The 21,681-nt window shown below is 41.9% G+C and overlaps 1 protein-coding gene across 5 annotated transcripts in view; it reads left to right on the top strand.

Moving 5' to 3' along the window:
* The window catches only part of LOC129710103 (cytochrome c oxidase assembly factor 1 homolog), a 59,986-nt gene extending 40,247 nt beyond the window's left edge, over nucleotides 1-19,739 (top strand). For all 5 annotated transcript variants that reach the window (XM_055656856.1, XM_055656828.1, XM_055656838.1 and 2 more), the window contains exons 3-6: nucleotides 4,176-4,286; nucleotides 9,376-9,527; nucleotides 9,858-9,934; nucleotides 19,326-19,739. In XM_055656856.1, the coding sequence (XP_055512831.1) occupies nucleotides 4,193-4,286; nucleotides 9,376-9,527; nucleotides 9,858-9,934; nucleotides 19,326-19,413 (411 nt within the window). In that variant the 5' untranslated portion in view covers nucleotides 4,176-4,192 and the 3' untranslated portion in view covers nucleotides 19,414-19,739. The remainder of the gene's footprint in view (nucleotides 1-4,175; nucleotides 4,287-9,375; nucleotides 9,528-9,857; nucleotides 9,935-19,325) is intronic.
* Nucleotides 19,740-21,681: the final 1,942 nt, after the last annotated feature.

Below are 21,681 nucleotides of genomic sequence, written 5' to 3'. Positions count from 1 at the left end.
GAGTTAGATGTGGCCCTTGTGGCTAAAGGGATCAGGGGGTATGGAGAGAAGGCAGGTACAGGATACCGAGTTGGATGATCAGCCATGATCATATTGAATGGCGGTGCATGCTCGAAGGGCGAATGGCCTACTCCACCTAATTTCTATGTTTCTATGGACAGGTATGTTTTCACTTCTTCATTCTGGGGTATTGTGTGTAGATTGATGATTAAAAAAATAAATAATTTAATCAATTTCAAAATAAGGCTGTAACGTAACAAAATGTGGAAAAAGTGTAGGGGTCTGAATACTCAGACTGGGGCGGAGATTCACCTTCCAACAGGACAACGACCCTAAGCACACAGCCAAGACAATGCAGGTGTGGCTTTGTAAGTAGTCTGTGAATGTCCTTGAGTGGCCCAGCCAGAGCCCGGACTTTAACCCGATCAAACATCTTTGGAGGGACCTGTAAATAGCTGTGCATCGACTCTCCCCATCGAACCTGACAGAGCTTGAGAGGATCTGCAGAGAAGAATGGGAGAAATTACCCAAGTACAGGTGTGCCAAACTTGTAGCGCCATACCTAAGAAGACTTGAGGCTGTCATCGGTGCCAAAGGTGCCTCAACAAAATACTGAGTAAAGGGTCTGAATACTTACGTAAATGTAAGATTTCAGCTATATCTTTCTAATTACTTTGCAAATATTTCTAAACACCCGTTTTCGCGTTTTTATTATGGGGTATTGTGTGCAGATTGAAGATTTAAAAAAAAGAATTGAATCAATTTTAGAATAAGGCTGTAATCTAACAAAAAAGGTCTGAATGCACTGTAATTGCAATATGCATTCATGATTTGGATGATAAAATTAAATGTACAGTACTAGCTTTACATTTGTGGATGACACTAAGTTATGTGGTAGTGTGAGCTGTGAAGAGGATGCTGAGAGACCCCGGTGTGGGTAATGTGGATAAAAATGAAGTTATCTAGTTTCATGGTGCAGCATTGGAACAGGTCGTTCGGCCCACCGAGTCCATACCGACCATCGATCAGCTGTTCACACAAGTTCTATGTTATTCCACTTTCTCTTCCACGCCCAATTTTTAGAGACCAATTAACCTATAAACCCGCCCATCTTTGGGATGTGGGAGAAAACCGGTGGTGGGTATATGGGTCTGTGCAGAGGCCACTACTCTTCACGTTGTATATTTATGATTTAGATGAGGGATTGAAGGTTTTTTGACCAAGTTTGCAGATGATACAAAAATAGGTGGAGCGGGAGGTAGTGTAGAGAAAGCAGGAACTGCAGAAGGTCTTGGACAGGTTGGGAAAGTGGGCATAGAAGTGGCAGATGGAATATAGTGTTGCAAAGTGTGGAGTCATGCATTTTGATAGTAGGCGTATAATATTTTCTAATTAATTTGTCTGGAACAAGGCCCCACACATACAGCTGGTTAAAAGAAGCAAGTGGAGACACAAGAGACTGCGGATGCTGGAATCTGGAGCAAAAACCAAACTGCCGGTGTACTTAGCAGAGGCAGAGCAATAGTTGGCAATTCTGGTTAAGACCCTGCATCAGGACTGAGTGTGGAAAGGAGAGATAGCCAGTGTAAAGTGAGAGGGAGAGGTGAGATAGAGTGGCAGGCGAAAGGTGGAACCAGGTGAGATAATGGGCAGATGGAGTAGGGATAAGGAGGGGTAGAGTTGGTAGCTGGTGGGTGATAAGATGAGACAGATAGGGAAAGAAGTAAAAATGGGGAGCAAATGTAGCTGGTTGTGGTCAAGGAGAGGGGAGGATCGAAATAGATACAGATAAGGTTATTAGTGGAGGCACAAGGCTGTAAATGTTGAATTTGGATAAGTAAGGAAGATGACACATAAAAAAATGAGGAATGATAGACAAATGCAGCTAGTTAGGGAATGGGAAAGAAGCTTGATAACGGTGTTAAAGTGAGTTATTTTGTCAGTCCAATTCAAGAAAACTTGATTCAAACCATTGCTGCTAAAATCTTTATTCTGACAGCGCTGAATAATTCTTTAAACCTTCCACCACAGAGCTAGAAATTCTGGGGCAGATCGAAAGAAATACTGCTTTGATACAAACGTAACACATTATATAGGTATTGGACAATTATGATACAAAAGGAGTGGCAAGCAATTACCCAATCATTATGGTTTACCATACATTTAGCTTATTTGCATTAACCAATCAACCAAATCCTTTCCAGTGATTGACACACGTATAGTCACATGATTTTCCGTTTTCTGGCCCCTTTTCCCCTCTGTGGTTTTCTTTAACCTCTTTGCTCAAAATCATTTTATTTCAATGAAGTAAAACCACAGAAATATAAAACTAATTCTCAGAGACCACCTCTCAGAATATAAAATACACATCATACAGCAATCACACAATACATACACACAAAATATATTTTCACTTTTGAAAAAGAAAGTTATTTCTAAAACTTCAGATTTAAACAAAGTCTAATACTTACAATCCTAATTAAAACACAATACACTTCACAAATAATTTCCCTATGTCATCATTAAAATACAGTTACTTATGGATTAAATATGAGTTTTGCCCCATTCTTACAAAGTGGTAAGGACTTAAGTTATTTCTACAATCCCCAACCACACAAAGGCCACTATTGTCACACTTGATTGCTTCTTCCCGAGCTCGGGTCTAGTTTAATTACAACCTTCCCCCTTCTATCTCTGGACGAAAGGAATGTAGGCCTCCTCACTAATAGCATTCCACACAACAAATGGAAGATTATCAAAACAGAGTTAATTTCTCAGTTTTCTATAAACATAAGAAACCACCCTTATACAAAGATCACACAACCATCACCTATGCGTTATCTCTTATCTCAACACAAATATATTTAAACAGCACAAACCAGATCAGACTATTATCAAGCCTTGGTGCCCACGACCCAATATAGACAACCATGAATCCCCTTTATTGCATACCCGAGCTCAAAGATGTGCCATAAAGAAAGGACACATGATGCTCATGTGTTGAGAAGAACCCCATCAATAACCTATACTCTAAACACCAAACTAAACCAAATACAACTTCTGAGTTAGAGCTGCTTCAAAGCAAACAAAGCTATGCCTATTTACATCAACATCTCCATGTTATAATAAGCCATCTGTTCTCCTATGTGTGTGTTCTTTATTTCTTTGTGGGCTATGTGTTTCTGAAAACCTCAGCTCCAAGTCCTTCTCTTGCAACTTAACATAATTTCCTCACACAGAAGTTATCATTTGAGCAATTCTATTGTATAATACATGACCTCAACGGGGTGAGGTATGGGGCAGGATGGAACGAGTGGATGAGAGGGAGAGAGAAAGGAACACAATAAACAGAATAAATTATATATTCCAATATACGGTATTATTTTTGAGTTCACCTTACGAGGGAGATCAGTGTTAATCTATTATAGGCTTGAGTCTATTCTGTTAATTGTAGAAGATTCTTGTCTGTCGCTGCTGAAGGCACATCCATCCAATCAAGTTAGTATTCCGTTAATTACAGTGGAGAGTTAGAATGGAGCATTTTACATTTTCACAATGCATGTTCTTTTACAGCTTTTTGAGATTGACCAGTTTTGGTGGAGGAGGCACTTAAAATATACATTTTGTTTGAATGAAAAGTAAAGGCTTAAATTACATGTGTGACCATATGTTGGGCCCTCCCTCCCGCACAGTATCCTTTTCATGTTTGAACTATTCATAACCAGAATTTTCACCACAATCAGCTAAAATAATTTTTGACAGACAAAATGGATGCTCTGTGTTTTTTTTAAAAAGTGAATGGATTTATTCCAGTTTTGGTTATGACTGGGAATGTACCATCTTATTATCTCCAAACTCATGGCAGCATAGAAAGTCTGCTGCTGCACTCAAAATGTAAAAATAAAGTGCTGGAATCGCATAGCTGTTTTTTTATCAAGAAAAGATAGATATATGCTTTTTCATACGGGCTTTGGAGAATCCACTTCAACGTAACATGTAGAATGAAAGATTAACCAGCTGTTTCTTTTGTATTTGCAATAGGCTGTATAAGTACAGAGTTTTATTTATTATGTCAAATATCTAGGTGTGTTTTTTTTAATATGGTATCTCTGTTAATTAACATGTATGTGATATTAAAACCACACTTCATTAAAATCCTATTTTCCTTCTTTTAGTCTCTGAAGTTTTCACAATGCCAGTTTCAACACGTGCTTTACAACAGATGGCAATCTATTTGGGGATAGTTTCTGGAGGAGGATGTGCAGCAATGTATTACCTTATACAACGTAAGTACAAACATGACATGCTAAATCTATTTTCAAATCCAGTACCATTTAAAAAAATATATCAATCACCTGTTCTAAGCACTTGTTAACAAATACTATACTCATTGTATAATACAATACTGTTAATAGATTTGATAGCATGAATACTGCCTCCTATCTGAAAATAGTCAAAAAATATATTATAAAGATTTTTAGACTAGCTATGAACTGAGCTTATTCATGTAAGGGCTCATGTCACTTCAGATTTTGAATTATTCGTACTGCAAACATGAGTGTTTATAGTGACATTGAGAATTGTAACTTCTTTATTAAAGCTCAGAATCTTTGCTTTCACATTGTTTTGCAAATATCATGCAAAAGCATGTTTGACTGCTAAATGGTGTACTATGCAGTGATAAAATGCAGATTCATAGTCGCGGTTTGCTCAATATTTAATTATTGATTCCGTCATGTTGCCATAATAAATATTGGAGACTTTCCAACAGAGTAAAATAGATGGGAAATTAATGCTTTTGAGTGCATCCTAGGGTTTCACATAAAAGGTGGTGGGTGTATGGAACAAACTGCTAGAGGAGGTAGTTGAGGCTGGGACTATCCCATCGTTTAAGAAACAGTTAGACAGATTCAGTGTGACTTGGACAGGTTGGGTGAGTGGGCAGGTGCATGGCAGATTCAGTTAAATGTGAATACATATGAGGTTATCCACTGGTAGCAAAAACAGGAAAGCAGATTACTTTCTAAATGGTGTCAAGTTGGGAAACGGGGAAGTACAACAGGATCTGTGGGTCCTTGTTCATCAGTCAATGAAAGTAAACATGCAGGTACAGCAGGCAGTGAAGAAAGCGAATGGCATGTTGGCATTTATAACAAGAGGAGTTGAATAGAGGAGCAAAGAGGTCCTTTCGCAGTTGTATAGGGCCCTAGTGAGACCACAACTGGAGTATTGTGTGCAGTTTTGGTCCCCTAATTTGAGGAAGGACATTCTTGCTATTGAGGGAGTGCAGCGTAGGTTTACAAGGTTAATTCCCGGGAAGGTGGGACTGTCATATGCTGAGAGAATGGAGCGGCTGGGCGTGTATACTCTGGAGTTTAGAAGGATGAGAGGGGATCTTATTGAACCATATAAGGTTAATAAGGGTTTGGACATGCTCGAGGCAGGAAACATGTTCCCGATGTTGGGAGGGTCCAAAACCAGGGACCACAGTTTAAGAATAAGGGGCAAGCCATTTAGAACATAGACGAGTAAACACTTTTTCTCACAGAGAGTTGCGAGTCTGTGGAATTCTCTGCCTCAGAGGGCGGTGGAGGCCGGTTCTCTGGATACTTTCAAGAGAGAGCTAGATAGGGCTCGTAAGGATAGCAGGGTCAGGGGATATGGGGAGAAGGCAGCAACAGGGTACGGATTGGGGATGATCAGCCATGATCATATTGAATGGCGGTGCTGGCTAGAAGGGCCGAATGGCCTATCCTGCACCTATTGTTTATTGTCTACATGGATAGGACAGGTTTGCAGGCATATGGACGAAGCGCAGGCAAGTGGGACATTGTTGGCAGTGTGGGCGAATAGAGCCTGTTTCCACACTGTATCACTCTGACTATGACAAAGTACAACACTACCAATTTATAGAAATATAGAAAATAGGTGCAGGAGTAGGCTATTCGGCCCTTCGAGCCTGCACCGCCATTCAATATGATCATGGCTGATCATCCAACTCTGTATCCTGTACCTGCCTTCTCTCCATACCCCCTGATCCCTCTAGCCACAAGGGCCACATCTAACTCCCTCTTAAATATAGACAATGAACTGGCCTCAATTACTTTCTGTGGCAGAGTATTCCACAGATTTACCACTCTCTGTGTGAAAAAAAAATTTCTCATCTCAGTCCTAAAAGACTTCCCCCTTATCCTTAAACTGTGTGTGACCCCTTGTTCTTGACTTCCCCAACATCGGGAACAATCTTCTTGCATCTAGCCTGTCCAACCCCTTAAGAATTTTGTACGTTTCTATAAGAACCCCCCTCAATTTTCTAAATTCTAGCGAGTACAAGCCGAGTCTATCCAGTCTTTCTTCATATGAAAGTCCTGCCATCCCAGGAATCAGTCTGGTGAACCTTCTCTGTACTCTCTCTATGGCAAGAATGTTGTTCCTCAGATTAGGAGACCAAAACTGTACGCAATACTCCAGGTGTGGTCTCACCAAGGCCCTGTACAACTGCAGTAGGACCTCCCTGCTCCTATACTCAAATCCTTTTGCTACGAATGCTAACATACCATTCGATTTCTTCACTGCCTGCTGCACCTGCATGCCTACTTTCAATGACTGGTGTATCATGACACCCAGGTCTCGTTGCATCTCCCCTTTTCCTAATCGGCTACCATTCAGATAATAGTCTACTTTCCTGTTCTTGCCACCAAAGTGGATAACCATTATACTGCATCTGCCATGCATTTGCCCACTCACCCAACCTATCCAAGTCACCTTGCAGCCTCCTAGCATCCTCCTCACAGCTAACACTGCCCCCCAGCTTCGTGTCATCCGCAAACTTGGAGATGTTGCATTCAATTCCCTCGTCCAAATCATTGATATATATTGTAAATAGCTGGGGTCCCAGCACCGAGTCTTGCGGTACCCCACTAGTCACTGCCTGCCATTCTGAAAAGGACCCATTTACTCCTACTCTTTGCTTCCTGTCTGCCAGCCAGTTCTCTATCCACATCAATACTTAACCCCTAATACCGTGTGCTTTAAGTTTGCATACTAATCTCTTATGTGGGACCTTGTCGAAAGCCTTGTCGAAAGCCTTCTGAAAGTCCAGATATAACACATCCACTGGTTCTCCCTTATCCACTCTACTAGTTACATCCTCGAAAAATTCTATAAGATTCGTCAGACATGATTTACCTTTCATAAATCCATGCTGACTTTGTCCAATGATTTCACCACTTTCCAAATGTGCTGCTATCCCATCTTTAATAACTGACTCTAGCATTTTCCCCACTACCGATGTTAGACTAACTGGTCTGTAATTCCCCGTTTTCTCTCTCCCTCCCTTTTTAAAAACTAGGGTTACATTAGCTACCCTCCAATCCTCCGGAATTACTCCAGAATCTAAAGAGTTTTGAAAAATTATCACTAATGCATCCACTATTTCTGGGGCTACTTCCTTAAGCACTCTGGGATGCAGCCTATCTGGCCCTGGGGATTTATCGGCCTTTAATCCATTCAATTTACCTAACACCACTTCCCGACTAACCTGGATTTCACTCAGTTCCTCCATCTCATTTGACCCCCGGTCCCTTGCTATTTCCGGCAGATTATTTATGTCTTCCTTAGTGACATTATGGTTGCTCAAGTATTCAATTGGCTGAACAGATACTCCCCATTGCTGGCAGTCATGAACCAATATGATTCAGACTGGATTTTTATACAATAGGATAGTACAATCCTAATAATCAGTTCTTCTCACACCATTTACCAGTCCCTCAGCCATTTCACTCAACTTTGTAAGCTTATCGACAATTATCTACAATGTCCATGAAATATCTGCTCACTAGCAAGCTGACAGGTGAGCCCAAAATAACATTATAAAGGTAAAGCTAGAGATGAGGGATTACATTAGGAAGCATATTTTTAAACAAAAGTTGGTGGAGATCTGGAATTTCTCCCTCCAGAAGTTGGCAAATGGTGACTTGGTTGCAACGTCTACTGACTGCAGTTGTTGCTATTTATAGTTAATGGTTGACAAACCATAAATAATGGGGTCAAATTTGTTTCATGAAAACAAGGTGGGAGGAGAACACAAAGTCTGCAAAGTGATAGCTTCAGTGAATGGGCAAAAATTAGGCACATGTGCCTAAAGAAAATGTGCAGTAGTAGGAGATACTTTTTTTTTCCTCTTGTTATGCACTATGTTTACATATTCTGTTGTGCTGCAGCAAGGAAAAATTTCATTGTCCTATCTGGGACATATGACAATAAAACACTCTTGACTTGAGTAGTAGAAATAGAGGAGCAGAATAATGTTTATATGCAGCTTTAGAGAGAAATTTGGCTGCATACCACAAATTAATTTGCAGGTATATCAAGTTGTTAGGAATGCAAATAGAATGTTACCTTTTATTGCAAGAGAGATTAAGTGTAATAGTCGGGAAATACTGCTACAGCTGTACAAGGCAAACCAAGTACACTTTTAGTCTCCTTGTTTGAGGAGAAACCTCACTTTAAAAAGCCACATTATTTGCATCTGCATCCAGAGATGCAAGAGGTAAAAGCAAAAACTTATGGCTTCTTTCACATTGTGGTTATTTTAAGTTAATTATTCTTATTTTTGTCCACCTCATATGTTGAGCAATGGTAAATTTTATTTTGTATCTTGGATTTTGGGGTAATAGACAATAGGTGCAGGAGTAGGCCATTCGGCCCTTCGAGCCAGCACCGCCATTCAATGTGATTATGGCTGATCATTCACAATCTGTACCCCGTTCCTGCCTTCTCCCCATACCCCCTGACTCCACTATCTTTAAGAGCCCTATCTAGCTCTCCCTTGAAAGTATCCAGAGAACCGGCCTCCACCACCCTCCGAGGCAGAGAATTCCACACACTCACAACTCTGTGTGAAAAAGTGTTTCCTCATCTCCATTCTAAATGGCTTACCCTTTATTCTTAAACTGTGGCCCCTGGTTCTGACTCCCCCAGCATCAGGAACATGTTTCCTGCCTCTAGCGTGTCCAAATCCTTAATAATCTTATATGTTTTAATAAGATCCCCTCATTCTTCTAAATTCCAGAGTACACAAGCCCAGCCGCTTCATTCTCTCAGCATATGTGTCCCGCCATCCCTGGAACTAACCTTGTGAACCTACGCTGCACTCCCTCAATAGCAAGAATGTCCTTCCTCGAATTTGGAGACCAAAACTGCACACAATACTCCAGGTATGGTCTCACTAGGGCCCTGTACAACTCCAGAAGGACCTCTTTGCTCCTATACCGATTTGTGAATGACATGATTTGTGAATTTCCATATCATGTATGACCATAACATGGGGGGCACCTGTACAGTGATCTTGCTTATGATTCTGTGATTGCATAGAAACCTTCGCCAAGTCAGAATATTACAAGTTGGCAATCGAAGAGCTCAAGAAAAATGACATAGCACTGGATGCCTTGGGAGCCCCTCCTCTCCAGATCAGAAATATCAAACTTACCAACAGAAACAACCGCGTGGATGGAATAAGTGCAAGGGTACAGTGTTCACCTTCTATTTCTTTTTCACTTCTGCCTCTGCATGTGAATTGTCGGTTCCTTCGACATAAAGCAGCATTTCCACAAAGTGGTTTTCATCTGCCATGTTAATACATGGTAGTGTTCACACTTCTAGATTTAGATGTTCAACTTCTCAGCTCCTGGATTATTTAAGATGCTATGCTACAGTAAACACATAATATTTGAAGAACAATAGTTGGAAGTGGGTCCTGGACAATTAAAATAACAATGCAATCTATACAGTTAATTTGCCAAATGATCTTTTGCAAAAATATTCATCTCATAATGATTGTGCCTCATTGTTTACAGATTATAATTCCAGTATGTGGAAATAAATCAGCTGGTTATCTCCACACCTATTGTATAAGGGACACTGTACAGAAAAGGTAATATTTAGCATGTATCTAACAAATTGAATGCTGAATTGTCCTTTTCAAATGTTTATACTTTGTGTTTGGCTTTGTCCTATTCGTAATGTTGCAAAGAATGAAAAACATTGAAGATTAATATTTGAAGAGACCAGCTTCAATCTTTATGTAGGCAGAAATTGTGTTAATCCAAGGTTCCTTAAATGGTCCAAGGAGATATAACTGGTTAGGTTCAAGAGTAGATGCTGTTCTCAACGCCATTTTTATACATCATAAACTAAAATTTATTTTTATATGTGGTGAAGAGTAAGCATATGCAAGTGTAAATAGCTTTTTTTTTTAAATTGTTCAGCCAAGAAGGATCAAGGATGGGAATTAGACTAACACGGCTAAACAGGATGAAAGAGATTTAAGCCTTAGAAATACATTATATTTTTAAAAATTACTTTACAGAGGCCAATTAACCCAGAAACTCGATATGGGAGGAAACTGGAGCACATCACAGGGAGAACATGCAAACTCCACATAGAGAGCACCCGAGGTCAGGATCAAACAGAGGTATCTGGCACTGCAAAGCAACAGCTTGACCAGCTATGCCACCCTGTTGTATTATCTTTGGCAGAGTGATGATCAAGAGCACACAGAAACCCAGTGTGTGGGTGGCAGAATGAGCACATCCTTTCACATGCCACCCGTCTATTGCAGGCACGTGCCGTCAGGGTAGGCAAGGAAGGCACTGCCTACCCTGACTAAAATTATAAAATGTTAATAACTAAATATAAATAGTAAAGGCATGGGAGAATTATGCCTATCTAAGAGATCGATCTCTTAGGTAGGCATAATTCTCCGTGCCTTTCAACCGCAGCACTTGTAACCCTTGAAGGTCTGTGCAGCCCACGTGCAGTCGGCACTGCCTGAAGCCGTCAATTTCAAGCTGGGATGAAGGTAGCAGAAATTCTGCCTTTGCAGCACTGCGCAGGCACAGCAGCCTACTGCACATGCGCAGCGCTAGTTTCTTGGCGGGGTTTTCAAATATGACCCGGGGTAAAGTTGTGGGGAGGGCACAAATGTTGTGAAGGAGTGGATCGGGATAATGCCACATGCGACGCTCCTTGCACGGAGCTACCGCATTGTTGCGGGGGGGTGGGGGGAGAGGGAGAAGCAGCTCTCGGGTGGCTGTGAGCAGCCGCCGGGCCGGACAGCAGAACCGGCCGCCACTTCAGCGCCTTCTGCCGTCCCCCGCTCACCTCTGGAAGCTCTCCGTCTGAACATTTTGCACCTGCCGCTCGCTCAGCCAGTTCTGCTGTCAAGTCACGGCGGCCGCTCGCAGCTCCCCGAGCTGCTTCTATCCCTGGCTACAACGCAGTGGCTTCGCGCCCGGAGAGCTGCAGCAGCGGTGAGTGAGGTACTGGCATTATCCACGACCCCCTCCTTCTCAACGCTCCTGCCCTCCCCGCAACTTTACCCCTGGCACAGACTCTCCACACGCTATGAAAGGAACTCTCCCCCCAATTGGTCCCTTGAACAAGTCCTGTCATTCAATAAGATGACAACTGATTCAACTTTTCCCTGTACTCCTGTTTTTCCCCACCATCTCTTCACCTGCCATCACCCTTCACCCCCCACCCATTCAGTACTTAAGAATAAAGGAGACTAGGAAACCATGGGCAAATTGAATTGTTACTGTTTTTATTTTTATTTTTTACGGAGTGAACAATCTGCGCATGTGTGGTTTAATTTATTTTTTTAAAGCCGACTGACTGGCTACCTTGAGTATTTACTCACGGCACGTGCCTGGACTATTGGTACCATCAAGGTCCTCCTGCCACATCTGTGGCAGAGCCTGAGGGCAGTACATTAACCTCAGTTGCCTACAAACCTGCTGTGCAAACAAATCATCCTTGATTTTGAAGTAGGAAGGCAAGTTCATCTAAGTTTGGTCTTTACACTGCCATGAGATGCGAAGGTGTGATGGAGTTCAACTGAAATAACAAAAAAAGTGCTTAGATATAGGGTAAAGGGATGTTTAGATGGGATCTGAAGAAAACTTTTTATCGATAGGATAGTTGTAATTTAGTCATACAGTGTGGAAACAAGCCTTTCAGGCCAACGTTCCCCTATCTACATGGCCTACCTGCCTTTCCTTTGGTCCAAACCCCTGCAAACCCATCATATCCATACACCTGTCCAAATGCTTCTTAAATATTGTGATAGTACCTGCGTCAACAAAGTCCTCCAGCAGCTCATTTCATATAGCATTTACCCTATGGTAGACAAAAATGCTGGAGAAACCCAGCGGGTGAGGCAGCATCTATGGAGCGAAAGATGCAGGCAAAGTTTTGTCTACCTTCGATTTTCCAGCATCTGCAGTTCCTTCTTATACATTTACCCTATTATTCCTCTCGAGATCACCTCTCATCCTCTTGTGCTGCAAGGAATAAAGTCCTATCCTGCCCCACTTCTCCCTGTAGCTCAGGCCCTCGTAAACATTTTTCCTATAACAGGGTAACCAAAACTGAATACAACACTCCAACTCCTATACTCAATACTCTCACTGATGAAGGCCAAGTACCGAAAACCTTATTGACCACCCTATCTACCTGCGGCGCCTCTTTTCAAGGAACAATGTACCTAAATGCAGTATAATGTGGATAAATGTGAGGTTATCCACTTTGGTGGCAAAAACAGGAAAGTAGATTATTATCTGAATGGTGGCCAATTAGGAAAGGGGGAGACGCAACGAGACCTGGGTGTCATGGTACACCAGTCATTAAAAGTAGGCATGCAGGTGCAGCAGGCAGTGAAGAAGTCAAATGGTATGTTAGCATTCATAGCAAAAGGATTTGAGTATAGGAGCAGGGAGGTTCTACTGCAGTTGTACAGGGTCTTGGTGAGACCACACCTGGAGTATTGCGTAAAGGTTTGGTCTCCTAATCTGAGGAAAGACATCCTTGCCATAGAGGGAGTACAGAGAAGGTTCACCAGACTGATTCCTGGGATGTCAGCCTTTCATATGAAGAAAGACTGGATAGGCTCGGTTTGTACTCACTAGAATTTAGAAGATTGAGGGGTGATCTTATAGAAACGTACAAAATTCTTAAGGGATTGGACAGGCTAGATGCAGGAAGATTGTTACCGATGTTGGGGAAGTCCAGAACAAGGGGTCACAGTTTAAGGATAAGGGGGAAATATTTTAGGACCGAGATGAGGAAAACTTTTTTATCTCTGGAATTCTCTCCCGCAGAAAGTAGTTGAGGCCAGTTCATTGGCTATATTTAAGAGGGAGTTAGATGTGGCCCTTGTGGCTAAAGGGATCAGGGGGTATGGAGAGAAGGCAGGTACAGGATACTGAGTTGGATGATCAGCCATGATCATATTGAATGGCGGTGCAGGCTCGAAGGGCCGAATGGCCTACTCATGCACCTATTTTCTATGTTTCTATATCCCTCTGCTCTACAACACTTTCCAGAGCCCTGCCATGGTTTGGAATGCATTGCCGTAGGAGTTTATGGAGAAATGGTTTCTCACAATATTTAATTATCAGATGATCATTTGAATTGGAAATGCATGGAAGGGTATGAACCAATTGTTAAGAAATGGGATTAATATTGTTGCGATGGACCTGAAGAGCCTGTTTCTGGGCTGTATGATTATGCGGCTCGAACTGAGATCTGTTTCAGTTTATCCATGGGTGTGCTTCCTTTGCCATCTGCTTTTTTCTGCTTGAATTATTTTGAGACGAGAAAATACTGTGATTGTGAGTGGCAATTATAGGTACAATGTAACACTTAGCCGTTCTGATTTAGTCCTGAACACAACATTAATGGTTTCTCTTTCCACAGATGTGCCGAATGTTTCCAACATTTTCTATTTATTTCACATTTCCAGTATCTGACAATTTATGACTTTAATTTACATAGCACTTAAGTTGTCACAATTTTGTTCTTTCAATTAAATGTGTTAAACTTTATAGCTTTATATTTTTCCAATTATTTTGAAGTGCAATCATTATGAGGCGTAGGCACTGTTTTGCTGGTAATTTTCACACTGTAATTGTCTTGAATTATTTTCTTTTTTCCCCCAATTCTTGCCTTTCTGGGAAAATCCCAGAATTATATTCATTAAGAGTCATTCCTTGAAAGTGAATCTTTACATAGAAACATAGAAATTAGGTGCAGGAGTAGGCCATTCGGCCCTTCGAGCCTGCACCGCCATTCAATATGATCATGGCTGATCATCCAACTCAGTATCCCGTACCTGGCTTCTCTCCATACCCCCTGATCCCCTTAGCCACAAGGGCCACATCTAACTCCCTCTTAAATATAGCCAATGAACTGGCCTCAACTACCCTCTGTGGCAGAGAGTTCCAGAGATTCACCACTCTGTGTGTGAAAAAAGTTCTTCTCATCTCAGTTTTAAAGGATTTCCCCCTTATCCTTAAGCTGTGACCCCTTGTCCTGGACTTCCCTAACATCGGGAACAATCTTCCTGCATCTAGCCTGTCCAACCCCTTAAGAATATTGTAAGTTTCTATAAGATCCCCTCTCAATCTTCAAAATTCTAGAGAGTATAAACCAAGTCTATCCAGTCTTTCTTCATAAGACAGTCCTGACATCCCAGGAATCAGTCTGGTGAACCGTCTCTGCACTCCCTCTATGGCAATAATGTCCTTCCTCAGATTTGGAGACCAAAACTGTACGCAATACTCCAGGTGTGGTCTCACCAAGACCCTGTACAACTGCAGTAGAACCTCCCTGCTCCTATACTCAAATCCTTTTGCAATGAAAGCTAACATACCATTTGCTTTCTTTACTGCCTGCTGCACCTGCATGCCTACCTTCAATGACTGGTGTACCATGACACCCAGGTCTCGCTGCATCTCCCCCTTTCCCAATCGGCCACCATTTAGATAATAGTCTGCTTTCCCGTTTTTGCCACCAAAATGGATAACCTCACATTTATCCACATTATACTGCATCTGCCAAACATTTGCCCACTCACCCAGCCTATCCAAGTCACCTTGCAGTCTCCTAGCATCCTCCTCACAGCTAACACTGCCCCCCAGCTTAGTGTCATCCACAAACTTGGAGATATTGCTTTCAATTCCCTCATCCAGATAATTAATGTATATTGTAAATAGCTGGGGTCCCAGCACTGAGCCTTGCGGTACCCCACTAGTCACTGCCTGCCATTGTGAAAAGGACCCGTTTACTCCTACTCTTTGCTTCCTGTTTGCCAGCCAGTTCTTTATCCACATCAATACTGAACCCCCAATGCCTTGTGCTTTAAGTTAGTATACTAATCTCTTATGTGGGACCTTGTCGAAAGCCTTCTGGAAGTCCAGATACACCACATCCACTGGTTCTCCCCTATCCACGCTACTAGTTACATCCTCGAAAAATTCTATAAGATTCGTCAGACATGATTTACCTTTCGTAAATCCATGCTGACTTTGTCAAATGTTTTCACCACTTTCCAAATGTGCTGCTATCCCATCTTTAATAACTGACTCTAGCAGTTTCCCCACTACCGATGTTAGACTAACTGGCCTGTAATTCCCCGTTTTCTCTCTCCGTCCCTTCTTAAAAAGTGGGGTTACGTTTGCTACCCGCCAATCCTCAGGAACTACTCCAGAATCTAAAGAGTTTTGAAAGATTATTACTAATGCATCCACTATTTCTGGAGCTACTTCCTTAAGTACTCTGGGATGCAGCCTATCTGGCCCTGGGGATTTATCGGCCTTTAATCCATTCAATTTACCCAACACCACTTCCCGGCTAACCTGGATTTCACTCAATTCCTCCAACTCCTTTGACCCGCGGTCCCCTGCTATTTCCGGCAAATTATTTATGTCTTCCTTAGTGAAGACGGAACCAAAGTAGTTATTCAATTGGTCCGCCATATCCTTGTTCCCCATGATCAACTCACCTGTTTCTGACTGCAAGGGACCTACATTTGTTTTAACTAATCTCTTTCTTTTCACATATCTATAAAAACTTTTGCAGTCAGTTTTTTATGTTCCCTGCCAGTTTTCTTTCATAATCTATTTTTCCTTTCCTAATTAAGCCCTTTGTCCTCCTCTGCTGGTCTTTGAATTTCTCCCAGTCCTCCGGTATGCTGCTTTTTCTGGCTAATTTGTACGCATCATCCTTCGCTTTGATACTATCCCTGATTTCCCTTGTTATCCATGGATGTACTACCTTCCCTGATTTATTCTTTTGCCAAACTGGGATGAACAATTTTTGTAGTTCATCCATGCAGTCTTTAAATGTCTTCCATTGCATATCCACCGTCAACCCTTTTAGAATTAATTGCCAGTCAATCTTGGCCAATTCACGTCTCATACCCTCAAAGTTACCTTTCTTTAAGTTCAGAACCATTGTTTCTGAATTAACAATGTCACTCTCCATCCTAATGAAGAACTCAACCATATTATGGTCACTCTTGCCCAAGGGGGCACGTACAACAAGATTGCTAACTAACCCTTCCTCATTACTCAATACCCAGTCTAAAATAGCCTGCTCTCTCGTTGGTTCCTCTACATGTTGATTTAGATAACTATCCCGCATACATTCCAAGAAATCCTCTTCCTCAGCACCCCTGCCAATTTGATTCACCCAATCTATATGTAGATTGAAGTCACCCATTATAACCGTTTTGCCTTTGTCGCACGCATTTCTAATTTCCTGTTTGATACCATCTCCAACTTCACTACTACTGTTAGGTGGCCTGTACACAACACCCACCAGCGTTTTCTGCCCCTTAGTGTTGTGCAGCTCTACCCATACCGATTCCACATCCTCCAAACTAATGTCCTTCCTTTCCATTGCATTAATCCCCTCTCTAATCAGTAACGCTACCCCACCTCCTTTTCCTTTCTGTCTATCCCTCCTGAATATTGAATATCCCTGGATGTTCAGCTCCCAGCCTTGGTCACCCTGGAGCCATGTCTCCGTGATCCCAACTATATCATAGTCATTAATAGCTATCTGCACATTCAACTCATCCACCTTATTACGAATGCTCCTTGCATTGAGACACAAAGCCTTCAGGCTTGTTTTTACAACACTCTTACCCCTTATACAATTATGTTGAAAAGTGGCCCTTTTTGATTTTTGCCCTGGTTTTGTCTGCCTGCCACTTTTACTTTTCACCTTGCTACCTATTTCTTCTACCCTCATTTTACACCCCTCGGTCTCTACGCTCACACATTTAAGAAACCCTTTCCCTTTAACTCCATCCTCCACTATCCCATTCAACACCCCACCCCCCTTATTCAGTTTAAAGCCACCCGTGTAGCAGTGGCAAACCTGCCTGCCAGAATGCTGGTCCCACACCTGTTAAGATGCAATCCGTCCCTTTTGTACAGTTCCCTCTTACCCCAAAACAGATCCCAGTGATCTAAGAATCTAAATCCCTGCCCCGTGCACCAGTTCCTCAGCCACACGTTCAGGTCCCGTATCTCCCTGTTCCTGCTCTCGCCAGCACGGGGAACTGGAAGCAAACCGGAGATAACAACCCTGGAGGTCCTGCTTTTCAACATTTTTCCGAGCTCTCTAAAGTCACGCTGCAGAATATTCATCCCCTTTTTTCCGACATCGTTTGTGCCGACATGCACTACCACTTCCAGATGTTCACCTTCGCCCTTGAGGATTTTCTGCACTCTGTCCGTGACATCCTGGATCCTGGCACCGGGAAGGCAGCACACCATCCTTGCATCCCGTCTGTTGCCGCAGAAACCCCTGTCCGTACCTCTCACGATGGAGTCTCCCACTACAATGGCCTTGCCTGCCTTAGGCCTTTTTGGTTTTGGCTCAACAGCCCTATTCGCATCACAGGCCAGTCCGCCGCTCACGTCTTCTGTCCCAACAGCTTCTAAGCGGATGAACCTGTTTACAAGAGGTACATCACCCGGGGACGTTGGCATTCCATGCTTCCCTCCCTTTCTCACTGTCTCCCACCTTCTCTCTTCCAGTACCTTAGGTGTAACAATCGTACTATAGGACTTGTCAAGAACGACTCCGTTTCTCGTACGAACCGGAGGTCATCCACTTGCTTCTCCAGTTCCCCAACACGGCCCTTCAGGAGCTCTACCTGGATGCATTTTTCGCATTTGTAGCAGCCAGAGGCACCAGCGGTGTCCTTGACCTCCCACATACTGCAAGCATCACACTGAATCAGCTTGCCTGACATCTCCTTCTTTGGTCTCTCCCTCTCAAGCGTATTGCGTGGTCTCCTCTCCGAAGACCCTCGAGCCAAAGACTCACACTTTTCTCACAGGGCACTTCCCTCACAAGGCCGCTCACTCACTGCCACTCGCAAAGAGCTGTCCTGCTTAAATTGACTGATAAATTGCCTGATTTACCAATTTACAAAGCAAATTCCTCAGTTTTCAACTGTTTTCACCCCTCTCCTCCCCCTTGGGCTAGAGCCAATCAGTCGTATCTCTTGCTAATCTGTTGCTGCTGTTGTTCCTCCCAAATCTACAGCAGTTTACATCACGTGAACTCACTGATCATGTCTTCAACATCCACATTGTTCACATATTACAAACAGCAAGGATACAGCAACAAAGCAAGTGAAGCACCACTAGTCACAGGCATCCAATCGTAACAAACGTCTACCATTACCCTCGTCTCCTATTGCCAAGCAAATTTGCCCACTTGCCCTGCATCCCAAAGGCCCCACTCTTTTTCAACAAGTCTCCCATGTGGGATTTCAGCCATATACAATCTTCTGTCTGTGTGTAGTCTACAGACCCACCACTTGTGGGATCTGAATGGGTTGATTGGATTATTTGCACCTTGGAAGGTTTCTGGATGTTCCTTCTCCAGTATGAGCAATCTTTGTTGAGGGATTTCTATGCTCTTGTTTTGCACTAATAGCTTTTTAAAAAAAAAATATTGAACTTTGTTAATTGTGTTATCTACGAGTACAGTGTTTACAGACCCGTTATGTTGCTGCAAGTAACAATTTCATTGTTCCATTTTCAGCACGTACAACTATTAAACACTCTAGTCTCTTGGCTGTTACATTTTTCCAAGGACACAGAGAATAGCCATAGAGCATTTTCTCTCTCTACTTGGAAATCAGTTTTTGAGGACATACATCTGATGTTGGTATGCAGATAATGCACCTACCATTGATCAGAGTTACATTCTGAGGGATGGTGACCAGTTGACTTTATCAGAATTCTTATCAGTTAAGGATTGAGTTTGGTTGTGGTGGCCCTCCCTTGATAAATAGGTGCTGTACAAGTAATTCATTCATAAAAGTAACCACCAGGATGAAGCAATAGATGATTGGTAGCACCTGTGTAACCATAATTCAACAAACATATTTTAATGAAGGAACATCATTTTGTTGAAGAATTATTAGTTATAACTTTATCCATATTCTTTTTTGGCAGATGGTTTCTACAAGAGGCCATTTTACAATTGCTCGATGGCCAACACTTTTCAGTTTTCTCCGTGACCAAGGATGAAGACCAAAGCTAATATATGTGCAATGCCTTTCAAAAGTGTTTTTTGGACTTAATGAAATGAACAGAGTCCTGGCGGTAACAGGATGCCCATTTCATATATCTGTAAACTTCAAAAGGTGCTCACCTTCTGATATGTAAAAAATAATTTAAAAATGATTGGTGAAGATTGAGCACTGGTTTATCCAGAAATTACCGTAAAATTCTAAGATTGGGTTTTCAACTTCAGTTTAATGCAAATATCCTACTTGTCCAGCAAGACATATTCTTCTGGCAATAAATTTCAATTCTGTAAAGTACAGGTTACCTTAATTAATAAACCCGACTATAACAAACTCAAAATTGTGCAAAATAGAAAGTACTTTGTTACAGTGCTCAGGAATGGAAATTACATTACTTGTACTCATTTATAGAGAATACTTTGTTGGCCAATTTGCAAATATTAAATGTTTTTCATCTTTCAGACACAAACCAAAAATATTTTCATGAAATATTCGACGTAGATCTAAAAGAACTTGGAAGGGTAGCCAAGCAATAACAGAGCCAAGTTTTGGGAAATAAATTCAAAAGAAAGCTTGATCACCATTTGAAAGTATACTGCTCTCGTAGAGGAAGATTTATATAGTGTGCATTCATTCAACTGCAGATACCAGCATCAAATCAGTGCACCAAAAGATTATGACGATTATCTGGGAAAACTATGCAAGCAGGTTCGGAGATGTCTTATTAGGTGAATAAATGTGTTTTATAGATGACACTCTCACAGTGTGAGAGTGGTGGAGGGAATGAATGTTTAGAATTATGGAAAATTTACAATCTGTAGTATTTGATAGAGTGTAACCTAGGCTAATTCCATCTTCCAACACCAGTTACATACGCTCTTCGTTACTCTTCAAATACACATTCCAGTATTGTTTAAATGCAATGAGAGTTTCTCCAACCACCACTCTTTTGGGCAATGAGTGCTGGACCTCTATCGACCAAGGTACGTTATTTTTGTTATCTTCCCTCATCCATCTACCAATTACTTTAAATCTACATCCCTAGGTTTCTAGCGTGTATGCCAAAGGAACTTCTACCTTTCTACTTTCCCCAGACCCTTCATAATTTAATACTGCTCAATGAGATCTCCCCCCACATCAGGAACATTTTTCCTGCATCTAGCCTGCACAATCCTTTAAGAATTTTATATTTCGATAAGACCTTCTCTCATCCAGTGAATACAAGCCCAGTCGACACATTCTTTCATCATATGCAGATAGTATTCTCCATAAATACTATCGTCAAATGCAATTACAAAGGAGATAGAGTGCAGAATACAACTCTCAGCATAGTAGTGCATCAATTCCATAGACAGTCCAATGTCCTCAATGGGATAAACAATGAATTGGGACAGTTCGCTAGCTTATGGAAAGATCATTCAAAAGCCTGGTACAGGGGAAAAAGCCATTTCAGAATTTGGTGGTGCATGCTTTAAAGCCTCTGTACCTTCTGCCCAACAGGAGCAGGAAGAAGGAATAAGCGGAGTGGGAGAGTCTTTGATAATGTTGGCTGCTTTTCTAAAGCAGTGTTCTGTGTAGATGGAGTCAATGGTGGGGAGTTCAATCCATATGATGGACTGGACTATATCTACAACTCTTTGCAATTTCTTGCAATCTTGGGCAGAGCTAATCCCACACCAATCTGTGATGCAACCTGACAGTATTCTGTCAATGGTGCATCTATTGATGTTTGTCAGTCATTAGAGACATGGCAAATTCCCTCAATCTCATAATGAAGAAGAGGTGTTGTGCCCTCTTGGCCATCGGATCAATGTGTTTGGTTCACAACCGATTGTAATATTATTATCGCCAAGGAAGTTGAAGCTCTCAACCATTCTATTTTGGCACCATTGATGCCAATTGGGGCATGTACACCATGTTTCCCAAAGTTGATAACCATCTTATTTGCCTTGTTGACATTGATGGAGAGGTTACCCATTTATCTGCTAAATGGGTGAGCGGCTGAGCATGGTCAAGTGTGGCTATTATACAGTCATTTAAGCAGGACCATAAAGAGGGGACCATAATTATTCCCTGCCCCCACCACCCAAGTTTGGTGCAGAGCTTTGCACAATCTTGTGGGTCAAAGAATGTTGAAAAATCAGCAAATTTCATGTTTAGTGTCTGTAGTTTGTTTAAAAAAAATAATTAAATGAGGTTACAAACTTGAAAGTGATGTGCCTAGCATTAGTTAACCGTGTGTGTCTACCATTTCTAGCTGGAAGTTTTCACTTGGTTATCAG

The sequence above is a fragment of the Leucoraja erinacea genome, chromosome 2 (assembly GCF_028641065.1).
Source record: "Leucoraja erinacea ecotype New England chromosome 2, Leri_hhj_1, whole genome shotgun sequence".
Lineage (NCBI taxonomy): Eukaryota > Metazoa > Chordata > Chondrichthyes > Rajiformes > Rajidae > Leucoraja > Leucoraja erinaceus.
This window is presented reverse-complemented; position numbering and strand designations above follow the sequence as displayed.